Consider the following 23,139-nt stretch of genomic DNA (forward strand, 5'->3'; position numbering starts at 1 on the left):
AAGTAAATCATGAGTGATGACTTTCTGTTTTAGGATCAAATTAAAATGAAGAGTATAGATGTATATTACATTTCCTGATTTTCCCCCTTTTAAATCAATAATTGTAATTTTTAATCAATTTTTTCAGTTTTTAGTTGAAAAAATCATTTTGTAAAATCTAAAAATGTATAAAAAAGCTAAAATAAACATTGTTTTAGATCTATAAAAAACGGAATAATCAGGGATTTTAATCCAGTTCTTTTAATCCATCTATATTTTTAAAATAATCTAAATTTTGTACCTAAAATGGTTAAATTTCATGATTTTCCTCCTTTTTAAATCAATAATTGTATTTTTTTAATCATTTTTTTCTGTTTTTAGTTCAAAAATTATTTTGTAAAATCTAAAAATATATATATTTTTCAAAAAGCTAAAAAAACATTCTTGCTCTACGTTCTTGCTCTTAAAAAAGTAATTCAGGAATGGCATATGAAGTGAGTTGGTACGAGAAAAGTAATTGAACATGTATATTTCCCTGTGATAAAAATGTGTTGTTGTCCTCTTCCCAGCGAACCCTAGGGAGAAAGAGGAACCGCAACCAGCGAGGATCCTTCAAAGATGGTATGAATTTCTCATTCTCAACACCCTATAAAAGTAGCTAATGATCAGATGCTAGAAAATATTTGAGAAAATCCTGAAGATTGTATTGAAAACCGCCTTTCTTGAGCTCCAGAATCTCAAGTTTTTCTCTCTCTTGGACAAGAAAACAATGTCTTCAACCCTGAGCGCTCGCCAATTCGCTGAATGTGTCGCATTGTTAAGCTCCGATTATTAAATTGGAACATCTTGCAGCCTCAGCTCCTCAGCCAGTCGTCAACTATGAGTTAGCCAGAAGAAAAAGCTCTCCTGAAGGGTTTATTCAGCATTTTAAAGTTACTACACCACAAGCATTGTGTTAGAGCTGACCTCCTCAAATAGTCTATCTTCTCGATGTTTGGCCATTTGACTTGGCAAGAACCCCGATATGATTCACATGTGGGTTTGCTCCCCAGCAACGCCGCGCCTCTACCAGGAGATCCGAGAACGAGGTTTGCATTCGACCAATCAGGATGAGCTTCTGGATGACTTTGTGGTGGTGGAGGCGCCGGTGGAGGACCAGAGCATTGTGGTGAAGAGCTACAGGCCGGCACAACTCACCTGGAGCCAACTTCCACAAGTAAAAACGTCAACTTACATCGATACGAGCGTCAATCAATACATGCTTCAAAATACACCTTTTGTCTTCTGATTTTATGAAGGTGAAAGACAACGGGATTCTGGACATGATCTCATCTCAAGAGAGAAAGCGACAAGAGGTAAGTAGCTTGTCTTTGGGTTTTTTGAGCCATTGTTTTGATTTTTCTTCTTGACTACTCGAGCTGTTTTCCTCAAAATACTGCCAGTGTGTCTAAAGTAATCCAAGCTTGAAGTAGGCCGTTCCTTTTTGTTACTGCATTTTGTGTCAATAACAAAGGTCCACCCTGTTTGCACTCCAGTCCCAGAGTCAAGCCCCACCCTTGCCACAAAGACAGCTACATTGGTACCTCCCACTTTTATAGTACATACGCTCCCCTACTTACGAACGAGTTAGGTTCCCGAGCGCTTGTTCATAAGTTGAAAGTGTTCATAAGTTGAAAGTGTTCATAAGTTGAAAGTGTTCATAAGTTGAAAGTCTTCATAAGTTGACAGTGTTCATAAGTTGACAGTGTTCATAAGTTGACAGTGTTCATAAGTTGAAAGTGTTCATAGGTTGAAAGTGTTCATAGGTTGAAAGTGTTCATAGGTTGAAAGTGTTCATCGGTTGAAAGTGTTCATCGGTTGAAAGTGTTCATAGGTTGAAAGTGTTCATAGGTTGAAAGTGTTCATAGGTTGAAAGTGTTCATAAGTTGAAAGTGTTCATAAGTTGAAAGTGTTTATATGTTGAAATTGTTCGAATTGAAGTTGATTCAGTGCTATATTTTGTATTTTAATTTATGTTTAAGGCCTATATACGTGTATTGAAGGTTCATATAAGTGCATTTGTATGTTTTAGGCTTGTGTAAGTAACCAGCATCGTTCAATATTTGGGTCCTGCTGCTCAATCTTTCTGTTTATAAATGGTACTGACGGTCAAACGATTCAAGTTGTATTCCCGTGCAACGCTCACCACTTTCTTACACGCATCAAGCTACTAAGTTGAATGTAAGTAGGGGATTATCTGTAGTTGCTTCAAAAATCTCCAAGCGTTCTGTTTTGGCCTTAGTTTCAGAAGTATTATTTAACACAATGGGTATTTTGAAGCCTTTTATGAAAACAAGATGTTGACATTTTGAATTGAGACTAATCTTGGTTCACTTTTGATCTATTTCACAGGCCATCTTTGAAATAATCACATCGGAACACTCATACTTGCACAGTTTGGGCATTTTGGTGCGACATTTTAAGGAGAATGAAGCTTTGAGGAAAACCATGACGGCAACAGAGCACCATCACCTCTTCTCCAATATCTCGGTTATCCACCAAGTCAGCAAACGGTGGGAACAATACACTACTCTTGCTCTCGCCTAGGTTTTTTAGATTTTATTTCATTCATACATTTTAGAAGTGACTCAAGTGACAAGCCCCCCCAGGCCCTTTAGCGTGGGATAAGTATCATGTCGATACCATCGACATGTTAAAACACGCTAAGCAAACAGGTTCTGCTACCTTGTTGTGTTGAGTGGTATTTTTGGGGTTTTAAAATGGGAATGTGCTGCACAAAAGAACATCTCGGTACTTGTACATGTATCTGGAAAAAAACGGGTTGTCTGCTAGTATGAGAGGTCGCCTGATAGAAGAAGATAATGAGCCATGTTGGTGTCATTTAATATTGTTTTTGTCCAAGTGCTTTAACAGGGGTGGGGCAGACATTCTTGTATCTACTGTTTGTCGTGCTCCTAAGGAATGTGCTTTAATTCAGATGTTTTTTAATGCTTTCTAATTCAACAGAACAGATGTGGAATAGTATATTTCCTTTGTTAAATGCAGTACTTTATACAGTTGAATCAGGATTTTCATTTTTTTAAATTTGTGAGTTGCTGCTGGGCCTATTTTTTTTTCACTTTGCCGCTTTACTTAGGAAAATTGCTTCAAAATAAGACAGAATACACAGTATTTAATTAGTAACCACATTTGGCCAAAGGGAAGCACAGATTCAGGTTTTCTATTGTTAAGTTTGTTTGCACCTTTTTTCCCAATTTGTTGTATTGCAAACGAAGTAAAAAAATGACTACAGTTTAAAGTAGTAGGCGTGTCCAAACTAAAGCCCAAGCCGAAATCCAAACCTATTGAGTACGACCTACACAAGAAACTTGAGTTCAGCTTACATTTTGTTGCATGTCTCATCTTGTCTGGAAGCAGTTATTTCATCTATACTTGCATTTCATCTTTTCACGTTAGTAAACAGGATTTCTGATAGCATGTACATGGCCAAGGTGTTTTCAATCCCTTTAACTAATATTATACTAAGAATATACAGATTTCCTTTGTGTCCAAATCTGGCCCGCCACATCATTTTGTGTGGCCCGGGAAAGTAAATGATGAGTGCCGACTTTCTGTTTTAGGATCAAATTAAAATGATAGATATAGGTGTATATTCAATTTCCTGATTTTCCCACTTTTAAATCAATAATTGTAATTTTTTAATCATTTTTTTCTGTATTTTTAGTTCAAAAATAATTTTGTAAAATCTAGAAATATATTTAAAAAAGCTAAAATAAACATTGTTTTATATCTATAAAAAAACTGAATATTCAGGGATTTTAATCCAGTTCTTTTAATCCATTTATATTGAAAAAAAATGAAATTTTATATCTAATATCTCATGTCTGACACCCCTATATAAACCTAACAACATGAATAATGACACTGAATTCTTGGGAATGTTGCCAATATCCCTTCTTTTGTTTTCCCAGCTTTTTTGAGGATCTTGAGCGGCGTCACTATGACAACCCTGTGATCCGTGATATCAGCGACATTGTACAGAACCACGCCGCACACCACTTTGACCCATACATCGTCTACTGTTCCAACGAGACTTTCCAACAAAGGACATTGCAGAAGCTCCTGTAAGTGTGTGGCAGCCTCTTGCAAATGCTGACCTAAATTTGTCTTTCTTAACTTGCCATTTTAGGACCAATAATGGTGCCTTTAAAGACACCCTGAAGCAAATTGAAGGGAGCAGTGAATGTGGAGGCCTACCAATGATCTCTTTCCTCATTCTTCCCATGCAACGGGTTACCAGACTGCCACTATTGCTCGATGTAAGTTTGACCCTTATACTGACAAGATTATATTTTATTATTATTATGTATCACCTAATGATGGTATTATGGGGGTGGTCTATTCACAGACTATTTGCCAGAAGACCCCTGACAAGACAGCGGAGTATTTTGCCGCAGTCTGGGCGCTGCACGCCATTAGCAAGGTAAAGAGAAACAGTTGGTGTATGTGTTCTCTTCATCATTTTCTGACCGGTTGCCTTAATATTTCAACATTCCACAGTTGGTCGGCAGCTGTAATGACGGTGCGCGGCGGATGGAGAGAACGGAGCAGATGTACACCATCCAAAAACAGATGGAGTTTGGGAAAATCAAGGTTAGACTTGTTATACTTTTAGAGTTCCCCAACTCAAGGCCTGTGAAGATTGAGTCATAGGGACGGTGCTCGGATGTTTGGTCGCTGGACGTTTGGTCGCCCGGACGTTTGGTCGCCCGGACGTTTGGTCGCCCGGACGTTTGGTCGCCCGGACGTTTGGTCGCCCGGACGTTTGGTCGCCCGGACGTTTGGTCGCCCGGACGTTTGGTCGCCCGGACGTTTGGTCGCCGGTCAACTGTACTTGGATATTAAACAGTACTTGGATATTAAACAGTACTTGGATATTAAACAGTACTTGGATATTAAACAGTACTTGGATATTAAACAGTACTTGGATATTAAACAGTACTTGGATATTAAACAGTCCTTGGATATTAAACTCGCTTAGATATTAAACTCGCTTAGATATTAAACTCTCTTAGATATTAAACTCTCTTAGATATTAAACTCTCTTAGATATTAAACTCTCTTAGATATTAAACTCTCTTAGATATTAAACTCTCTTTGATATTAAACTCTCTCTTAGATATTAAACTCTCTCTCCTCGATATTAAACTCTTTCTCTTAGATATTAAAATCTCTCTCAGGAATATAATTTTGAGAGCTGGTTTCAACAGAAACTCTGTCACCATTTGACCGGCGACCAAAAGACCGTAATTGATTGCAATAGTTTGTGGTGGGTTAAATTTTAAAAAGTACTTAGTAGCATAATTTACATTGTGCCCACAGCCATTTCCACTAGTGTCATCGTCACGCTGGCTAAAGAAACGTGGCGAGCTGGCTGTCGGTGCTGAAGAGGTTAGCATCTGGAGGGCATTCAGCAACAAGACCAATTACTTGTTTCTTTTCAACGATGTCCTCATCGTCACAAAGAAGAAGAGGTCGGTAACACCGAATTGTTAAACAATTCCGACTGCATGTTTTGAAACTACAGGTATGGGAATGATGGGAGTGTTTAACGCCAATTCGCTCATACCCATGAACATATCTATGTCTAAAATGTCTTTTCCTGTGTCTGTATTCTCAACCTCTTGCTAGTGTGACAATGAAATTTTCCCAATACGGGAAGCATAGTCATCTAGTTTAATCTAAAATGGAGTCAAATTCTTGTGTAACTAACCAAGTTGGTGACGTTCTTGACTCAACTGATCGCTGCTCAATCTCAGAGTCGATGGAATGGAAAACTAGGGCTTTTCCGTTGTTTCCTGGGAAGAAAGAAGGCTGGCGAATATTGTCGTGGTCCACGCATACTTGACATTCTTCAGCTTAGCATTCAGTTTCTCAGCCTGAGAGAGAGAGTGTAGATCCTACTTTTCACTCAGGGAGAAAACAATGTCTGCTCGTTCCCTGTAGTCCTTTTCTTAAATGTCTTCATACTCTCAGATAGGCGTAAAGGAACACTCAACATGGCATTGTGGGAAGGAAGGTGAACCAGGTAAAACTGTGTTTTGTTCCTCCAGTGAGGAGAGCTTTGTGGTCATGGACTACGCCACCATAGAAAACCTGGAAGTGGAGGCGAGCCAAGAAACGGAGGCGCAGACATCGTCACCGGGCAAGAACAGCTCCAGTCAGTGTCTGTCCTTCAGGCTGCTCATGATCAAGAACAGTGAAGGCAGAGCAGAGCATATTACTTTCGTGGCAGAGTCAAGGTACACGCTTTAGTTCCTGCTCCCCCTGCTGTAACAAGCTGGTAGTTTGTTGAAACAAAGTACAAATTAAGATTTTTTTTCCAGGATCTGCTTTACTTGACTTGTTTTTTCCGCCTAGCAACTGACTCTAACTTTCCCTATTTTAAAATCTGTACTCTGTCCTACTTTTTGAATTTTTTTTCTTCTCAGAAAGTTTATTTGCTGTCTCAGAGGGTTATTTTTGTGATTTTTATCTTTCCCATTGCTTTTTCTCAGGGTGGACCGAGCACGTTGGATAGGCGCGCTCAACGAACATAAGCAGAAAGAGCTTTTCGCCTGTAAAGATAGTAAGTGTGACAATTGTTTTTCCTGGTATTACTCTGAAGAGAGTTGGAATAGGTTGATGTAGAAGCAGTGAATAATGGGAACCTTTTTTTCTAGGTATGTGCCAGTATGAGGCCACAAAAGCTTACATGCCCAAAGAGCCGGACGAATTAGGACTAAAGCAAGCCGAGCTTGTTATTGTCCAGACCAAGGAGGAAGGTGAGTCTTCACACGCTAACACAAACACAAGCCTGACCCTCTTGTTCTCTTAACTTATTCTTCCCATCAGAATGGTGCTATGGGGAGCGAATGCGTGATGGTGAGAGAGGTTGGTTTCCCACCAACTGCGCTACAGAGATCACCGACCTCACGGCCATTGAGGAGAACATGCAACGAATGAAACGCCTTCGCAAGGAGACTAATGTTTGAAAATACCAGAATAGGGCCAGAAGGCGAGAATGCTTGAGCTCGTAGAATTGTAGTCTTGGCAATATTGAACAAATTACTTGGAAATATGAGGTTTTTAATGTAGAATATTATTTGATTATCTATTCAAAATCAGATTTTTTTTGCGTATGTCGGCATTAAAATTTGCAATGACGTTTTTAAAGTCCAACAAATGGAAATAGATATTTTTTTTAATCATTTTGGAGTAAATGTGGTGCCAAGCAAATAGAAAATCGTGTAATTTTCCATTGACATGAATGGAATTGCCATTCTTTCGATCAAACATTTCCCATTAGTTCATTTTTATGTTGAATGTGAGATTTTTGTTTTTTAAGCTTGTAACAATCCAATTGTATGTACATTGTGAAATTTTCTCTTGGAATTTATTCTTAAGTCAAATAATGAAATTAGTCAGACATAGGCATTGTCGTCATCATTGACTTGACAAAAAGCCTAATAGTCATCATACCTTCAGCTGCGTATGACAAAATTGGATAGTGCTTCTCCACAAGTTCGCCATCCCAGGCAAGAAGAGCAAGACAAGGTAATGAAATGTGGTGCGTTAAAAATACATTCAATTGTACCAGGTTTTGAGTGAATTAAATTGCACAAACGTTAATTGATTGTTTAAAAATTAAACAATCTACTACATGCAATGTGATGTAATGAATGACCCCCAAAAATATAAATGTAAAACGTTCTCATCTACCAGAATGCTAGTGGAAATCCCATTGGTTGTACATTTGCCAAGTCTTGAAATGAGCTTTTAGCTGACCTCTTCCAATAAAAGAACCACTCTATAGTCTTTAGTTTTTGAACTTTTATTTGAGCTTGCATTTTGTTAAAATGTTTGAATAGATAAAAAGTTATTTAAAAATGTCAAACTGCCCAGATATCAAATTTATAGTATTTTTTTCTTGAAAAATCATTTGGTGTAAAAACTTAGGACAGATTTAGAAAAACGTGTCGTTTCCCCAAAACGTGTTGTAGCTGTCACGTAAAAAGAAGGAAAAAAACAAGTCTGCATAGAACCTGCAGGCAATTGGTGGTAAATCTGTTCAAATGCGTGTTGTTGCAAGCTTGTGACGGTCATCAAGTCAAATCTTTATTGCTCTGATCTTGTTGGATGTTTCTTGTCAAAAAAACTGCAGAGGGGGAGGGAACAGTGGCAAATTAGTCCAACCCTCGGCAACAGGCCTCGCCCACTCGCACATTAGGAGACGCTCACCCGGACGATGGTAAGATGGTAGGTGCCGGTGGGCAGGTTACCCCCTACTCAGCTCCACCCTGCTGGGCCTCGGGAGCGGGCGCTTTCTCTACGGGGGCGTCGCCACCCGCTTTGGCCTCCTTGCCGTCCTGGTCGGTTTTGCTGCCACTGGGCGGACGTGGTCGGCGACGGTAGTTGGCGTTGCGGCGGTAACGGCGCTGGCGGGGCTGGTTGGGACCCCCTTCGCCGCCTTGATTCTCCTTGTCCTCCTCGCCATCCCGCACTAGTCTGGGACGGGGTGGACCCCTATGGTGGACAAATAAAGGGGCCATCGTTTAAGGATTTTGGTACTAATTTTCCCCTTAAAGCCCACACGTGTACCTTGGCCGGGAGCCTCTGTAGTAGTTCTGCCTGGCGGGTTTATTTCCCTGGTCTGGACCCCCCTGGTTGTCATCTCCCTCATTGGCCTAAAGGGAGATAAGAGACAAGATACATTAAGCATTTCGCACCTGAGTTATGCGATGGCGTCCATGTGTAGCGTCTATCTTAAGAGCTAAACGCAGGATGGCAAGCCAACAAGGCCTCCAATACAGATTTTTTTCCTCACAATCACAAAAATGGGGAAATAAAAATAAAAAACTAGGCCACAACTAATTCTGAAGCAGGTCATGGAAAACAGTGACTGTTGCAGGATAGCAGGAACATTTTTAGCAGTTTTACATCATGCATACTGTGTAATTTTGTATTTGACTGCATTTCACGTCTTCCATTTTAACTGCTTTAGCTCCTATGTCCAGTTCATATCCTCATTTAAGTGCTATTGAGTCTTTTACACCACTTAGAGGTATTTGTTGTGCCCCAAGTAAAAAAAATGCAATGTCAGCAAATCATTGCAATATGACGATAAGCAGATTTTGGCCCTTTAGAAAGAGCAATGTGAGGATCTAGCAGAGTGGTCTCAAACCAGTCCTCAAAGGGCCGCAGTGGGTGCAGGTTTTCATTCCAACTCAACAAGGATACCTTGTGGCAGGGCAATCAGTTAATTAAAGTCAGGTGCTACTGCTTTTAGCCTGATTGGTTAAAATGTCGGCACTGGATAGGTTGGAACAAAAACCAGGACCCACTGCGGCCCTATGTGGAATCGGTTTGAGACCTCTGATCTAGCAGCTTACCCTTAACCACCTTCTCAATGTACCAAAGTACCATTCACAAAACTACTTGTAACGTATGGCACTCTTTAACCATCATCTCTCTACAATAAATGAGGGTGAGAATGGGGGGCCCGGCAACCAATTTTCGCTACTTACATAGTAAGGCGGGTAGCGCCGTCTGCTGGGGTAGCCGGGCCTTCGCGGTTGTTGCTGCGAGTCTCCTTCGGGGGCGCTGTCGCCGCCATCCCGACCACCCTTGCCTTCACGCCCTCCGGCACCCGGCTCGCCTTCTCCGTCGCTCTGGTAGTTGTCTGGATAGTCGCCACCACGCGGGGGTCCCTTCCTCCTGGGATAGCGTCTGTAGCGGTTCCTGTCAGCCGCATACTTGCTGCCCTGGACGGCAATACCCCCTGGGCCGGTGACGTTTGCTGCTTCTGCCCCCTGTCGTCCAAAAAGTGAAAAATATTACAAAGAGATGCGCATACATAAACAACAAAGGTTTGCAATGAGCTTACCTTCTCTCCCTCAACTACGTCAAACTCCACAGTTTCGCCATCGCCTACACTGCGAAGGTATTTTCTCGGATTGTTCTTTTTGATGGCTGTCTGTAAAAAAACAAAACAAAAAAAAAAAATGTGTATTGTTATATAGAGATAAAAGACAGGTAAAGAGTTTTACAAAATGCAAATATTCTACAAAATTAAAAAAGGTGTGATAGTAAAAGTACAACTAATCTGATAAACGATTCCACATTTTGAAGGCATTTCACTCAAAAATTCTATAAACTCAAGAATTTCATCCACCAAATAGAAAGTCACTTTTTTATAATTATATATATTTTTTAAATGTTACTTAGAACATTATACTGGTAGTTTAATGGTAAAGATACAAATAAAAAAGAAAATTACTACTAGAACTAAAACTAAAGTACACTTCATGTTTTTTGTTTCTAAAGACAATATGTTCAGATGAGTGCCAAAGATAGCAATTTACAAATGCCTTGTATTTCTCTACATTTAACTAGTTGGGATTTTTGTAAGGGCTCTAAAATCAAGTTCAAGGATGCCCTTTGGGTTTCCAGCAAGTTCCTTGCCATACAAGTATCAAATGCTGCCAGTATACCCACCAGCTCAATCTTGGTGCCTTATTTCATATATCAACAGTGACTCAAGTTCAAATCATGCAATAGCCAAAGCACATAACAAAATAAGGTTCTTTCTCTTACCTGGTGTACAAAAACGTCCTCTTTAGTGTCGTTCCTGAATGAAGAAGAATATTTTGTCAAGTTAGTGAGACATTGCAGATTGAACTTTTCAGTCTTTGGACAGACTGTAGCTAAAGCTGCATGTGTGAGGATTAATCAAGCGGCACACAGAACCGTACGGTCAGCAGCAGACAAAACGCCCAATTAAGTCCGCAGGCAAATCAAAGCTATAATAGGATTGCACTTGGCCCTTCAACCACATTTCCAGGGCCTCTTAGGAGAAACAGGTGGGACGTTAGGAGACACAAGCGAGGGTCCACTTACCTATTGATGAAACCATAACCATTTCTGACGTTGAACCATTTTACGGTACCCAGAACTTTTGTGGCTGCAAAAAGAGAACAAGGGAAAAACCACTGAATATCTTTAAAAAAAAAAAACGGATGTAACCTACATTTTTTCAACAGCCGCCAATATTCCCTAACATCATTTTTTTAGGCAAACTCTGATCATCCCGTAACAGAGAGTGTTAAATCAAAGCAGCCTTGCTACTTAACTTTTAAATGACTTTTTGCATTCTGTTGCTTTACTGCAAAACAATCTAAGCAAATGGTGACGGGAAGATTAAGTAAAACACATGGAGGCTCTAAAAAAAACTTTTTCAGAAGTACTGAATGAAAAATAATTAAAATAACAGGTGTTCAAATATTAGTGGGTGAGTGTTTCATCCTATTTTTACCCTTCGGGTTTTGCAGGCCACATTTTTAGATGTTAAGCAAACCCACAGAAGACCTTTGCTGGGGGGGGGGTTGGGGGGGGGCAGCAATGGCATCAAATAACTTCAGCAAGGTTGCCTGCAAGTTATATTTAACTGTCAACTGCCATCCTCTTTTTAGACCTAAGGGGTGCCCCCAGCACCAGCTGCACTCGACAGGCAGCACTACAAGACCATCTTGGTCATGATCTATCCCTTAGAAACGGGCACAACTCAGTGGACATGGCAACCAAAGCTTAAATGTATGAATGAAAAAAAAAATTAAGTTAATCTTTTTCTTCAATTATCCAGCCTTTTATCTTTTTAACTGCCACCCACGGCTTTAGCTGTCCAATTCATTTTGACTTGAAGAGCCAAACCTGTCAAAATGGTTATTAGACATGACAATGAATGTGAACTATACGTTTTCATTGGAATCGGTTAAAATAGACCTGTGTGGCTACAAGAGTCATGTTACCATTTATTATTTGGCCGTTTCCACACATACTTTGAGATTGAGAGTCAGTGTGCAGTTCGTGCGCCTATAGTTTAGCATATTTAAGCTAAAATACAAGACTCAATTGCTTATAACCGCAAGACGCAGCGCACGTGGTAATGTCGAGTGGTGACATGTTAGCACGGCCAACTAGCCTAATTGGCCTCAACCATGTGGTTGAAAGGAGCCAACAAGCTTAAACAACTCGATGTCCATGACGGAAAATGTCTCAAACGCGGCGGAAATAACTCATTTTACCACCGTGCCGTGCGTTTATCCGTCGAACGAAGCGAAAACGATTCGAATAAAGAAGCTTCGGTTCACTCGGCCGACATTTTGGGTGGCCCCTTCAACCGTGTTAATAGCCCGTCGAGGCTAAAGCTAGCTTAGCCAGCCATCATCCACAGTCAGGACGATGTAGCTTGCGAAGGCCGCAAATGGCAATGCCGAATTTGACATTAATGATATGCCGTGCTACGTTTAGGCATGAATTAAACTTTCGTTACATGTGTTTTGCCAGGGTTTGGTAGGGGAATGCCAACGCCGGTTTAGTCCGGAAAGCATACACCACGGGAAGTAGAGGATTTACTGTGAACAAAGGGACGACCACTCGGTTAGCATTAGCTAGTCTGCGGCGACGGTCATGGCTGGTTACGGTTAAGCGAATTTGTGAGAGGTCGGAAGCGTAAAATGTACTCTTTCAAGATGAAAGAAAATGCACATTAGCCGGTCGCTCAGTAACGAAATAGACTGAGATGAGAAACCCTGTCGATTAAGAAAGTATGCCGTTGCCGCATGTTCGGAAAATGAACCCCCCCACCCCCAATCGTCTTCCAGGCGATATAAATTTATGATCCACGTAAACATGTCGGTAAATTACCAATACTTGAAAATAAATACATATATACACATTGAATCGCGCATTTATTTTCGACTTTCGTTAAATTGAAACATTCTCCCCCATAATGTAGGGCATTGACACATGTCAAAAAGTCCAGATATCAGTCAAATTGACTATTTCTTACGATACACGTACAACAAAAGTACTATGGTGTTGTCATACAATCACATGAGACTTGGCGGCCGAATAGACACCGTGGTGAGTTGAGCGAATAAGCTTATTTCCAACTGTAATCTTACCGATGACCTTTTTATCCCCCGCGGAAGCTGAAACTACCGGGCTGGATGGACTCTCCACGTCGACAGCAGGCTGCTGTGGCTGTTGTTGTACCTCGGCCTCGCTGCTCATGGTTACTACTAGTTGGTAAAGCCTTCTGCCGGCGGCGGCTCTCTGTTGTCTCTCCCGGTGCAAGATGGTAACCTGGGCCGGCGGTGGTGGGGGGGCTACTGCCTTCGGGCTCTCTGCTTTCTTCTTCCCGCTCCCGTTGCCGATCGAACTGGGCAGACGGGAAACTATTCCGGGGAAAGTTCCTCGACTTGACACCGCCCATACAGACATTTGATTGGCTGTCATCTGTCAGAGATACAGTTGCGTTCTCTGATTGGCCACGACGGTTGTCAGTAAAGGCGCGAGAGGCAGTTGTTAAACTCTAATTGGCTGAAGGAGAAAGTACCTGTCATTTACACCGCCCATTAGTGACGTCAAAGACACTTTTGGAACACGTTGATGTGATATAGATGATGCAGTATGTTAAAATAGTAGGAAAGCGTGCTATCAATTACATTATGCATACGAAATCCTAACGTTTAAATACTAAGTGATTCATATGCCGTTAAGCATGTGGCCAACCAGTTATTAACTGCCATCCCGACAAGGGCAGCTTTGAGTAGACTCGTGAAAAACATAAAACATCAATAATAATAATAATAATAATGGAGCAGTAAAACAAAAGTAAATTTCTACTACTGTATTAGTATTATCAGTGAAATTTTGATCAATTGAGCATATGATCAACATCCAGAATAACTTTCATTCATCTATTTAGGTCAATGGGAGCCATTGGGGTACAATGAAAAACAAATCTGTATATATATATGCATATAGATCTTCTATTGAAAGGCACCTAAAATAAGCACATAATATACAATCATTGTTTAAATGCAGGACTGGACTTCCAGTTTGGCGCATGGCAAACAGCCCCAGACTGGGCGTGAGACAAACCCACTGCAGCCCTCCCATCTATTGTGATGTTAATGCTCTACTGACACCATTTATGAGCATTGGCTGACATGTGAAGAGCTCCTTGTTCACGTTCTCCCACACAAAGATGGGTTTTCGCATTGACCCCAGAAAGCTTCCCCATGAAGCTGCTACCCCTCCATCACTTCACACACACACACATGCACACAAAATGGAACAAAAATCTTTCCTCCAGCCTCCATAAGGACCGTCCTCGCCTAAAAGGATTCTTTTGTGCTGTGGAACGAGGTCCAAGGCAGAATAAGGGGAGCGTGGATGGGGGAGGGGGGCTCAGCTTGGATTTGTATGGAGGGCTGGGATAAGAAGAGGAAGACATAAGTTCAACCGAGGATTCCTCCCATTTTTCACTTTGGTTTTAAAGCGTTGTGGCCACCACGATTGAAGTATTGCTCATTGTGTCACCTTCAAGCGAAAATAGTCACTGAGCAAGTCTATTTCTTGACATATTCTTCCTGATTTGAGATTCTCAATTTGGTTTGGAAGGGAAAGGGTGGGGGGTTGGGACGGTCTGGCAACGGGGTGAATCAAGTACACACTTGGAACACAATGTTCTCACAGTATAAACATAACAGTCTTAGCACATTAAAAGGATGAAACATTAAGGTAAAAATATTGGTGCTTGACAGGCTATATATTTTGGATACAATATTTAGGTTTGCCATTTATTTTTAAAATATTATTAAAATGCATCAAAACAGATACCAGTTTTGTGTTACTGTTTGTTTTGTTGCAGGTCTTGCAAATATTTCAACAACAGGTTCACTGAAAAATAGCAAACCTGATTGAATAAATCCACTGTACTGTTATGAAGAAAATACTACCTTTGAAATACTTAAGCTGTTCCATCTGTGCAATTTATCCATACCATTAATCTATTGTGGAATTCTCTTTTAACACAACAACAACAAAAAAGTATTAAAATGTTTTATTTTTTTAGAATAAGAGAATTTATTATCTGTTTATGGTACAAAGTGGGACTGAATATTTTTGGGTTTGAGACAATGTGTGGATGTAAACGCTAAACTAGTGTAATTATGTTGAATGTCAGACAACGTTTTGAGAAATGCATAATTTTCCTTCACATCTCCCCACACTGTGCAATAAGAATCGGTAGCTTGGGTTTGTTGTTGGGTCCTGTTGGGACATTCTGTTGGCAAGTCGGGATACAAAAAAAATAATTAGGAATAACATAAATGAGTCACACTGCTAATTCAGCACAACTCTAACGAAATCAATTTAAATTACAAGACAATTACCTCAATTTTTCGCATAATAAGTAGTCCATCCACAACCTTACCTAAAACAAGCATCAATAATATGATTAAAGATATCATTCATGGATCAAATGGAACATTTCAAATCAAATCAAGCTCATCAGTATAGAAAGATACTCACCAAAAACGACATGTTTACCATCTAGCCAGTCACATTTAGTGCAAGTTATGAAAAACTGGCAACCATTTGTTCCTGGACCACTGTTTGCCTAAGAGGAAAAGAATAATTGATGTGGGTTCAATTCAATCTAAAAAGATACTTGGGTAAAGATATGTTCAGATGACAAGTGTAATCACAGTTAAATTTTGCTTTGGGTCCAATCCCAGGCTTAAGGACAGTTTTTTTCCCCCCACATCCATCAGGACTCTAAACTTGCGGTAGCACGACACACAATCCCTTCTATGTAATAATCTCGGGGTGAGGTAACATGAAAAAACGTGGGGCTGGGCTGACTGAAGGAAAGTGAAAGACAGTTAGAGGTAAGTGATTCGCTCGGGGGGTGATGCGATGTATCCATAACGGCAGAATACCAAATTCCGAGTCCGAAATTATCACTTATTACTTGGGTCTTTTGCCGGGAAAACACACTTTATGGAGTTTCTGGGTATGATGACAATTAGGCTTTTGTCGAGTCAATGATGATGACAAAGCCTATGTCTGATTATTAATATTATTATTATTATCATATTATTATTGAGAACTGAAACAAATCCACATACCATGGAAAGCAGACCAGGCGCAGAATGTTTCACCCGAAAATTTTCATCTGCAAAAGGACCTCTGTAGATGCTGCAGATACCAGTACCGTCACCCTTTAAGAAACAATGCATAAAATGAGACCCTTAAAAAAGTGTTTACAAGCCCATTTGAAGGGTTTTCTCTCTTTATTTCACTGTGAGTGACTTTTTAAAAAATATATAACTTGCGGGCCAAGTCAAAGCAGTTAACTATCCAAACAGTAATCATAGCAGATATTAAAATTTTGAAAATAACATGTAAATATACAAAAAAAACCTCAGGGGCCAGGAACCTTTTTAACAGAGAGAGCCACAAACAATTCAGATTTTAAATGTCATTACCCGAGAGCCATTTTCAAAATGTAAAAGTAAAAAAAACATGAAAATGTGCATTTTTTTCCTCATCAAGTACAAAATGTCTCTGTATTCTTTCAACCATTTTATTATGTTGTTCTTAATCAATGAGTATGCATGCACAAGGAAGTCTAATAAAAAAAAAATAAAGTCAAAATTTCCCAACGGGACGATCCTATTGGTGTATTCTGGACTCAGCTCTCTCCAATGGTTTCCGCATTTTGGCTTATAGGTTAGCGGGTTAGCCATATACACCCATGAAAAAAAGCCATGGGTTCCCTACCCCTACTTTAGTTGTTCAACTTACGTTCACAAAGTCACCTCCTTGGATCATAAAGTCTTTTATCACTCTGTAAATGAACAACATAACAGGTATATTATGAGCGAAAGCAAAGGGTAGGTTTGAAGTAATTGTGCACACATTTAACATTCATGCCTTTCTTATAGTACCATACATAGTACACATAGTAGTAAATTATGAGTGTAAAAGTATTTTTTTACATACCTGTGGAATGCACAGCCCTTGAAACCAATAGGCACACCGTCTCTTCTGTGGTACAGATTTATTTATTTGTAAAACCTCATAAAAGGCGGGCATGTCTGTCAATACTTTGGAAAATATTTATAGTATAGTGGCGTAACTCTAAAGATGGAAATACTGAATAAATCTAACAACTAGTGTTGTATTTATTGTCATTCTTTAAGAAGAAATGACTGTTTGCCTTTATTTGGTTGGAAATACTATATGAAAGTAGCTTTTATTGTTTTAATAGTTGTGGCTTATGATGAATGTCAAAATTTAAAAAAATCTTATCAAAATTAGCTCAAATTTCATCACTTTTTTCCCATCATGTATAATATTGACAAATATTACCTCCAAACTGAACTGAATCAAAATCTTCTCATTATGGCTTGTATTTATATTCATTTGTAACCCATGTATTTATGGGGAATTTTAAATGTTGTATGAAAAAGTCAAAAAGTTGAGTCTGCCTTACCGGAACTCCCCAGTGCAAAACTGCCTATAAAAAAAGGATAAAAAAGAACTTTAATCACTATGAAATTAATCTTTAATTTAGAGCATGTCTTTGCAATGCAAATAATTTAATAATATATAAAAATAATATAACGTATAATAATAATATAACATATAATGTATAATAATAATATAACATATAATGTATAATAATAATATAACGTATAATAATAATATAATGTATAATAATAATATAACGTATAATAATAATATAATGTATAATAATAATATAATGTATAATAATAATAGAACGTATAATAATAATATAACGTATAATAATAATATAATGTATAATAATATAACGTTTAATAATAATAATATAATGTATAATAATATAACGTATAATAATAATAATAATATAATGTATAATAATATAACGTATAATAATAATAATATAATGTATAATAATATAACGTATAATAATAATATAATGTATAATAATATAACGTATAATAATAATATAATGTATAATAATATAACGTATAATAATATAACGTATAATAATAATCGGGGTCAACATACCGAAAATTCTCAGCGGTCTTTGGGACAATATCTGCAAAGAGTTCAACCTTCATCCGTCCCACATCCTGAAAGAAAATAGAAAAACACTATGATGAGTATAATTCGGTTCATTTTTTCTTTTGTCGGCAGTTGAATTAGATGAATGGAAGGCGTGGAGAGAAATGATCAGGTTGCATGTAATATCAGATTTGACATACACAAGGCCAGAGTAGGCAAAGCACCACACATTTCTATATCATGTTAAACCAGTGGTTAGGTAACCCCACTTTATTGTAAAATAAAATGTGATTTTTTTTGTTGCAAATTCAAGATATATAAATTCCTCATGACCGTGCTCGGACGTTTGGTCACCAGTCTTTTGGTCGCCGGTCAAATGTACTTAGATATTAAACAGTAGTTAGATATTAAACAGCACTTAGATATTAAACAGTACTTAGATATTAAACAGTACTTAGATATTAAACAGCACTTAGATATTAAACAGTACTTAGATATTAAACAGTACTTAGATATTAAACAGTACTTAGATATTAAACAGTACTTAGATATTAAACAGTACTTAGATATTAAACAGTACTTAGATATTAAACAGCACTTAGATATTAAACAGTACTTAGATATTAAACAGTACTTAGATATTAAACAGAACTTAGATATTAAACAGTACTTAGATATTAAACAGTACTTAGATATTAAACAGTACTTAGATATTTAACAGTCCTTGGATATTAAATTCTCTCAGAGATATTAAACAGTACTTAGATTTTAAACTCCCTCTCTTAGATATTAATATTATATACATATGAGAGCTGTTTTCAACAGTCAACTCTCTGTCACCATTTGACCGGCGACCAAAAGACCAGCAACCAAACGTCCAAGCACCCCAGAGTAGAGGCTCCACGAACCCCTGAGACCGACTCAGTGAACCCTTAGGGTTTGATCAACCTCAGGTTAGGAACCACTGTGTTAAACCTTTGAAGTATACATAATATGTAACGGAAATTATGATTTAAATTTCTACTTTTCAGTGATAATTTTACAATTGTCTCACTGCGAGTCCCAGGGATTCGCTTGTCTGAAAACTGTGCGTCCCAGGAAACTTGTCACGAGTCCCAACATACTACGGATGCAAATAAAACATAAACAACGATATATAAACATTCAGATTTAATTTATTTATTATATGGTTTAGGGTTAGGGTTTATTTATCATTGTACTAGTCTTTCAGCTCGTAGATCCTCCTCTCTTTGCAGCCAAAAGTCTTTTGAAATGTGCGTATTTTTCCTTGCTTCCCCCGTTTTGCTTCATGATCATCGATCGAATCTTCTGCAGTTCTTTTCTTACTAGTTGTATTTTTAACTGCGAAATAACTATCCAGACTGTTTTGCTTTTTCTGAAACATTTTTTATCTTTCTTACACTATTACGAAACTCTTGCTATCGCTTTCTCTCCTTCGTCTGCTAGTGTCTGCTAGTCTCGCGAGAATTATTTCGCAAAGATTATGTGGAATAAATTGGTTTGCTATCGGATATACGTGTTTTGGTTTTTTTTTTGATAGAAATTTCTTTGCGTCCGAAAAAAGCACATTACTTGAAATTGTGCGTCTGGAAGAAAAGCTGTGCGTATCAGACGCAGGACGCAGAGGTAACGAGAACACTGACTTTTAGTTGAAGTGCACCAAAGACTTAAAACACACACAAACTGCTTTAATTCAAAGGTTTGATGAATACATAACGTCACTGTCATCATTTGCTTTAGCCGTTCCAATGTTTTAAAGACGAGAGGTAAACAAGGCCAGTCCTGATAAAGGCATATAATGGCACCATAAAAGAAGGCGGTTCCAATAGTGTTTGCAATGACTAAAGGGACTATGGCTCACTAATCTTGTCAGACAACTTCTCAAAAAGCAGAGAAGCACAAGCACACAAATAAGCCCTAAGGAGCAACAAGGCAGCTGGATGTCAACTGAAACACACAGGACAGAAAAAGGTACGTTTCACGGGACCTTTTTTGACTGCATTGACAAGCAGTACGACTTGCTTTCCCAGTTGTTATTTAAGGGTGAAACTAAATTCCGGCAAGTCCAGTTGCATGTGTGTGATGAAATGAAAATGGATAAAAGAAGAATGTACATTAGATATGTGAATGTTGTCAGTGTGTTCTTACAACATTAAATCATGCGACACTTAAAAGAACCATTTGTCACAGTCTTGTTCAACATTATTTTTCACATTGTCCCTTAAATATCTTCAGAAAATGAATGGGAATGTACCCAATTTATACAAGGGGATTTTTTTTGAAGTCACTATTGGCAGACATGAGCAAGTGACATGACTGTAAGACAGCAATCTTGAAAAACTAAACATTCACATGGTGAATTCATGGCGTCCCAGGTGAAATATTGTAATGAGAAATCTCAGCAACAAGTATACTTTAGTACAGAAAGACAGCGTTTAAACAAATTAAAATTCCATTCTTGATTTTTTTAAATGCATGTTTTAAAAGTTCCATTTTCTATCAACTCTTTTCTTGGATTGGTAAAAATTCTCCATTTCTCAGGCCAAAGTAATAATTTAAAAAGTAAATTGTTCTTACTTACTTACCTATTCTAATTTAAAAGTAGTAAATAAGCAACAAAGCATGCCTATTTTACATTTGGTGGCTTTAATTTGTCTTTAAATATTTCTTGTATTCCTGACCTGGAATTTTCTCCTACTTTTTCCTCCTAAAAATGAAATAGATTTGATGTCTATCATTGTCAATGGCAGCTAATGAATTAACCAACACCATGTTGTTGTTGTTGTTGTTTTTTGTGTCCTTTCTTATAGTACTACTCCTTGGAATATCTTGATCTCAGCCTTGACAGATCTTTTAAAACAAGCCAACCACAATGCATGCCATCATCCAGAAATGGGATGAAGCCAGCGACTTACACATAGACTACATAGAAGAACATATGATACTTCTACTTTCCAAGTTAGGTTTAAACTTCTTAGTTTTGTGCTTCACTCACAATCGAATGTGCAGTTCCTGGCAGGGCATGTGCAATCTATCCATTGTTCTTGCTGACCTCGTAGTGGCAACATTTGTAGTCAAATTATGGTTATTTGGATCTGATGAGACTGCTGTATCCCTTTGCTCCCTTTTAACCATCACCTCAAAAACCTATGAAGCTTTACCACTACCCTTAATAGCCTTGTATTTGTGGGATATTTGGTTGGAAGACACCTACTCCAGGAATTGGAGAACATCCTACAAGGTAATCAAGAATATAGCACCCATCATGACATTGTGGATGTTTGCAGTCTTCAATGCCAATAGTGCTCTCAAAGTAAATCTACTGGAGCAGAGGACGGCGACCAATCAAAAGGTTTTGTTGTGTGAAGTACAGGGTGCGTCACAAGTCACCTATTTGGCTTCAGTTATTTCTAGCATCTGTATTTGTTCGATGTTACCCTACTATTCGTGGATTCCACAATGGTTATGCGATGCTGAGAGGATGTTTGAAGCAAGGGACAAACAAAAGATGGGTCATTTGGTCACATTAATAAACCCCTGTACACAGATGACGCCAAATGAGGGGATCGGGTTAGTAAAAAGCCCCCTACCAAGACCACCACTGTGGCTCAGCCTAGTCTTGGGCTTCAGTACATTATGGATGCCATATTTGGTTGTAACCACAGGCAGTTTGTTGTTATTCATCTGTATACCTGCTTTTATAGGGGTGAACTTAATGTGGTTGGAATGTGCAAATAGTGTCCTAACAGGGCTGATTTTTTGGGCAAAGAGTCGCAGACGAGGACCTTACGCGAGTGTAAGGCTAAATTTGTGCTCATGGGAAGTCTATTGGCATTTAAGTAGATGGACATTAAGGGATATGAAACTTATTTCGCCTGTATTGACCACAAAAGATTTACTCTGTGTTTAGTCCATTTATATAGTAGCATTGTAACAGCATTAATGTGGTCTTCAGATTTTGATTTCAATTGGAACAACATATTATGCTATCTATGTCAGGGGTGGGCAAACTTAAAATGACTAAGGATAAAAATACCTTCACATTTCCACTTAGCCAAACAGATGAGATTTTATGGTTTGGACTGACGTGATGATAATATTGTACTATTTGTGTCTGTTACAGTGATGCAAAGCAAGTGGCATCTATTGTAAAATGCAGGGTTTTTATAAGGTATAAATGTTTTTAAATAGGAAAGACAATCATTCGGTTTTACACAGTGCCAGGAAATTATTATAAATTATAAGGAAATTGTTCAATAACTGTTCAGAGATGAGACAGAAAGCTACTAAATCTGTTGTTATCAAGTGTCAATCAAGGCAGTTACAGGGAAATGTGAGGTGAAATATGATACCTTAAATACCCCAAAATGTGAACAGTAAGAATCACAATGGTTTACAATAGGAAGCAAATCTTCATTTTTTTTCTATAACAGATCAAAATTTGCAAACTTGCCAATATCTTTTGTACCAGTAACATTTTTCTATTGATTATGATTAATCGACGAATTAAAGTGTAACTAAATATGGAAAAGACAAAATTATCATTCAATTATGTCCATTGTATATAAATATATACACATTCACATACTGTATATTGTTGTTCATTTTTTACTACTAGTATTTTGACTATGAAGATGTTTAAATACGACCAATTTAAATTTTGTACTACTTTTGTTTTTTAAAGAATAATAAATGGAGTAACCGTGTGGCATAAACGCTAACAGCAATGAAATGTCTCATGTGGTTCTCTGGATCTTTGTTGTAGACGAGTCTTAATAAAAGATTTTTCCAACTCACCTGGCCACCAATTGTGACGTCGAAGAAAACAATGGGATTGTTAGGGTTTGTTGCTTGAACCGACATTATTTCACTTAATTAGCGATTTCGGAGAGATAATAAAAAGATATGGAACTTGTACAGCGGTGGATTTGAATCCGGAAACTTTGTATGGAAACCATAGCAAGTCAAACTACGGCAAGTCATTTAGGACAAACCAAGAAAAACGCGTACATTAGAAAACCTTTGTCAAACCTTACACATTTATGCAAATATGTTAACCGTGAACAAACAAAGATTAAATAAAAAATAATAATAAAAATCAGACATAGGCTTTGTCATCATCATTGACTTGACAAAAGCCTAATTGTCATCATAAGCAGGTGCGTATGACGAAATCGGTAAATAAATATTAAG

At 38.2% G+C, this 23,139-nt stretch overlaps 4 protein-coding genes across 5 annotated transcripts in view; 2 read left to right on the forward strand and 2 right to left on the reverse strand.

The window, feature by feature from the left end:
• arhgef16 (Rho guanine nucleotide exchange factor (GEF) 16) overlaps nucleotides 1-7,833 on the forward strand; it is a 10,817-nt gene extending 2,984 nt beyond the window's left edge. For both annotated transcript variants that reach the window (XM_077733086.1, XM_077733095.1), the window contains exons 3-15: nucleotides 549-600; nucleotides 1,032-1,195; nucleotides 1,278-1,334; nucleotides 2,371-2,531; nucleotides 3,951-4,103; nucleotides 4,169-4,298; nucleotides 4,388-4,462; nucleotides 4,540-4,632; nucleotides 5,362-5,513; nucleotides 6,093-6,281; nucleotides 6,537-6,607; nucleotides 6,702-6,803; nucleotides 6,874-7,833. In XM_077733086.1, the coding sequence (XP_077589212.1) occupies nucleotides 549-600; nucleotides 1,032-1,195; nucleotides 1,278-1,334; nucleotides 2,371-2,531; nucleotides 3,951-4,103; nucleotides 4,169-4,298; nucleotides 4,388-4,462; nucleotides 4,540-4,632; nucleotides 5,362-5,513; nucleotides 6,093-6,281; nucleotides 6,537-6,607; nucleotides 6,702-6,803; nucleotides 6,874-7,013 (1,539 nt within the window). In that variant the 3' untranslated portion in view covers nucleotides 7,014-7,833. The remainder of the gene's footprint in view (nucleotides 1-548; nucleotides 601-1,031; nucleotides 1,196-1,277; nucleotides 1,335-2,370; nucleotides 2,532-3,950; nucleotides 4,104-4,168; nucleotides 4,299-4,387; nucleotides 4,463-4,539; nucleotides 4,633-5,361; nucleotides 5,514-6,092; nucleotides 6,282-6,536; nucleotides 6,608-6,701; nucleotides 6,804-6,873) is intronic.
• A 3-nt stretch (nucleotides 7,834-7,836) lies between these two features.
• ybx1 (Y box binding protein 1) lies at nucleotides 7,837-13,309 on the reverse strand. The gene is given in 9 exon segments (XM_077733118.1): nucleotides 7,837-8,176; nucleotides 8,260-8,544; nucleotides 8,620-8,705; nucleotides 9,546-9,830; nucleotides 9,905-9,994; nucleotides 10,615-10,648; nucleotides 10,918-10,981; nucleotides 12,984-13,005; nucleotides 13,007-13,309. Coding segments are annotated over 8 exon segments (1,110 nt in total). The 5' UTR covers nucleotides 13,295-13,309; the 3' UTR covers nucleotides 7,837-8,176; nucleotides 8,260-8,303.
• Nucleotides 13,310-13,361: 52 nt separating this feature from the next.
• On the reverse strand, nucleotides 13,362-22,928 carry ppih (peptidylprolyl isomerase H (cyclophilin H)). Its single transcript, XM_077728085.1, has 11 exons — nucleotides 22,744-22,928; nucleotides 17,929-17,993; nucleotides 17,369-17,392; nucleotides 16,876-16,920; nucleotides 16,678-16,720; nucleotides 15,999-16,091; nucleotides 15,400-15,487; nucleotides 15,250-15,301; nucleotides 14,193-14,297; nucleotides 14,007-14,128; nucleotides 13,362-13,417 (listed from the first exon to the last, which is right to left on the reverse strand). Exons 1-11 carry the CDS (start codon nucleotides 22,807-22,809, stop codon nucleotides 13,362-13,364), a joined length of 759 nt encoding a protein of 252 aa, XP_077584211.1. The 5' UTR covers nucleotides 22,810-22,928.
• On the forward strand, nucleotides 19,612-22,742 carry LOC144203649 (putative G-protein coupled receptor 160). The gene is made up of 2 exons (XM_077727192.1): nucleotides 19,612-19,917; nucleotides 20,757-22,742. Exon 2 carries the CDS (start codon nucleotides 20,819-20,821, stop codon nucleotides 21,854-21,856), a length of 1,038 nt encoding a protein of 345 aa, XP_077583318.1. The 5' UTR covers nucleotides 19,612-19,917; nucleotides 20,757-20,818; the 3' UTR covers nucleotides 21,857-22,742.
• Nucleotides 22,929-23,139: the final 211 nt, after the last annotated feature.

The sequence above is a fragment of the Stigmatopora nigra genome, chromosome 1 (genome assembly GCF_051989575.1).
Source record: "Stigmatopora nigra isolate UIUO_SnigA chromosome 1, RoL_Snig_1.1, whole genome shotgun sequence".
Lineage (NCBI taxonomy): Eukaryota > Metazoa > Chordata > Actinopteri > Syngnathiformes > Syngnathidae > Stigmatopora > Stigmatopora nigra.

Coding starts and splice junctions, on each gene's coding strand:
- LOC144203649 (XM_077727192.1), top strand. CDS start 20,819: ATGCATGCCATCATCCAGAAATGGGATGAAGCCAGCGACTTACACATA.
- ppih (XM_077728085.1), bottom strand. CDS start 22,809: ATGTCGGTTCAAGCAACAAACCCTAACAATCCCATTGTTTTCTTCGAC. Junction 17,994..22,743: donor ACGTCACAATTGGTGGCCAG/GTGAGTTGGAAA, acceptor ATTTTCTTTCAG/GATGTGGGACGGATGAAGGT. Junction 16,721..16,875: donor AAGGGCTGTGCATTCCACAG/GTATGTAAAAAA, acceptor GTTCATTTACAG/AGTGATAAAAGACTTTATGA.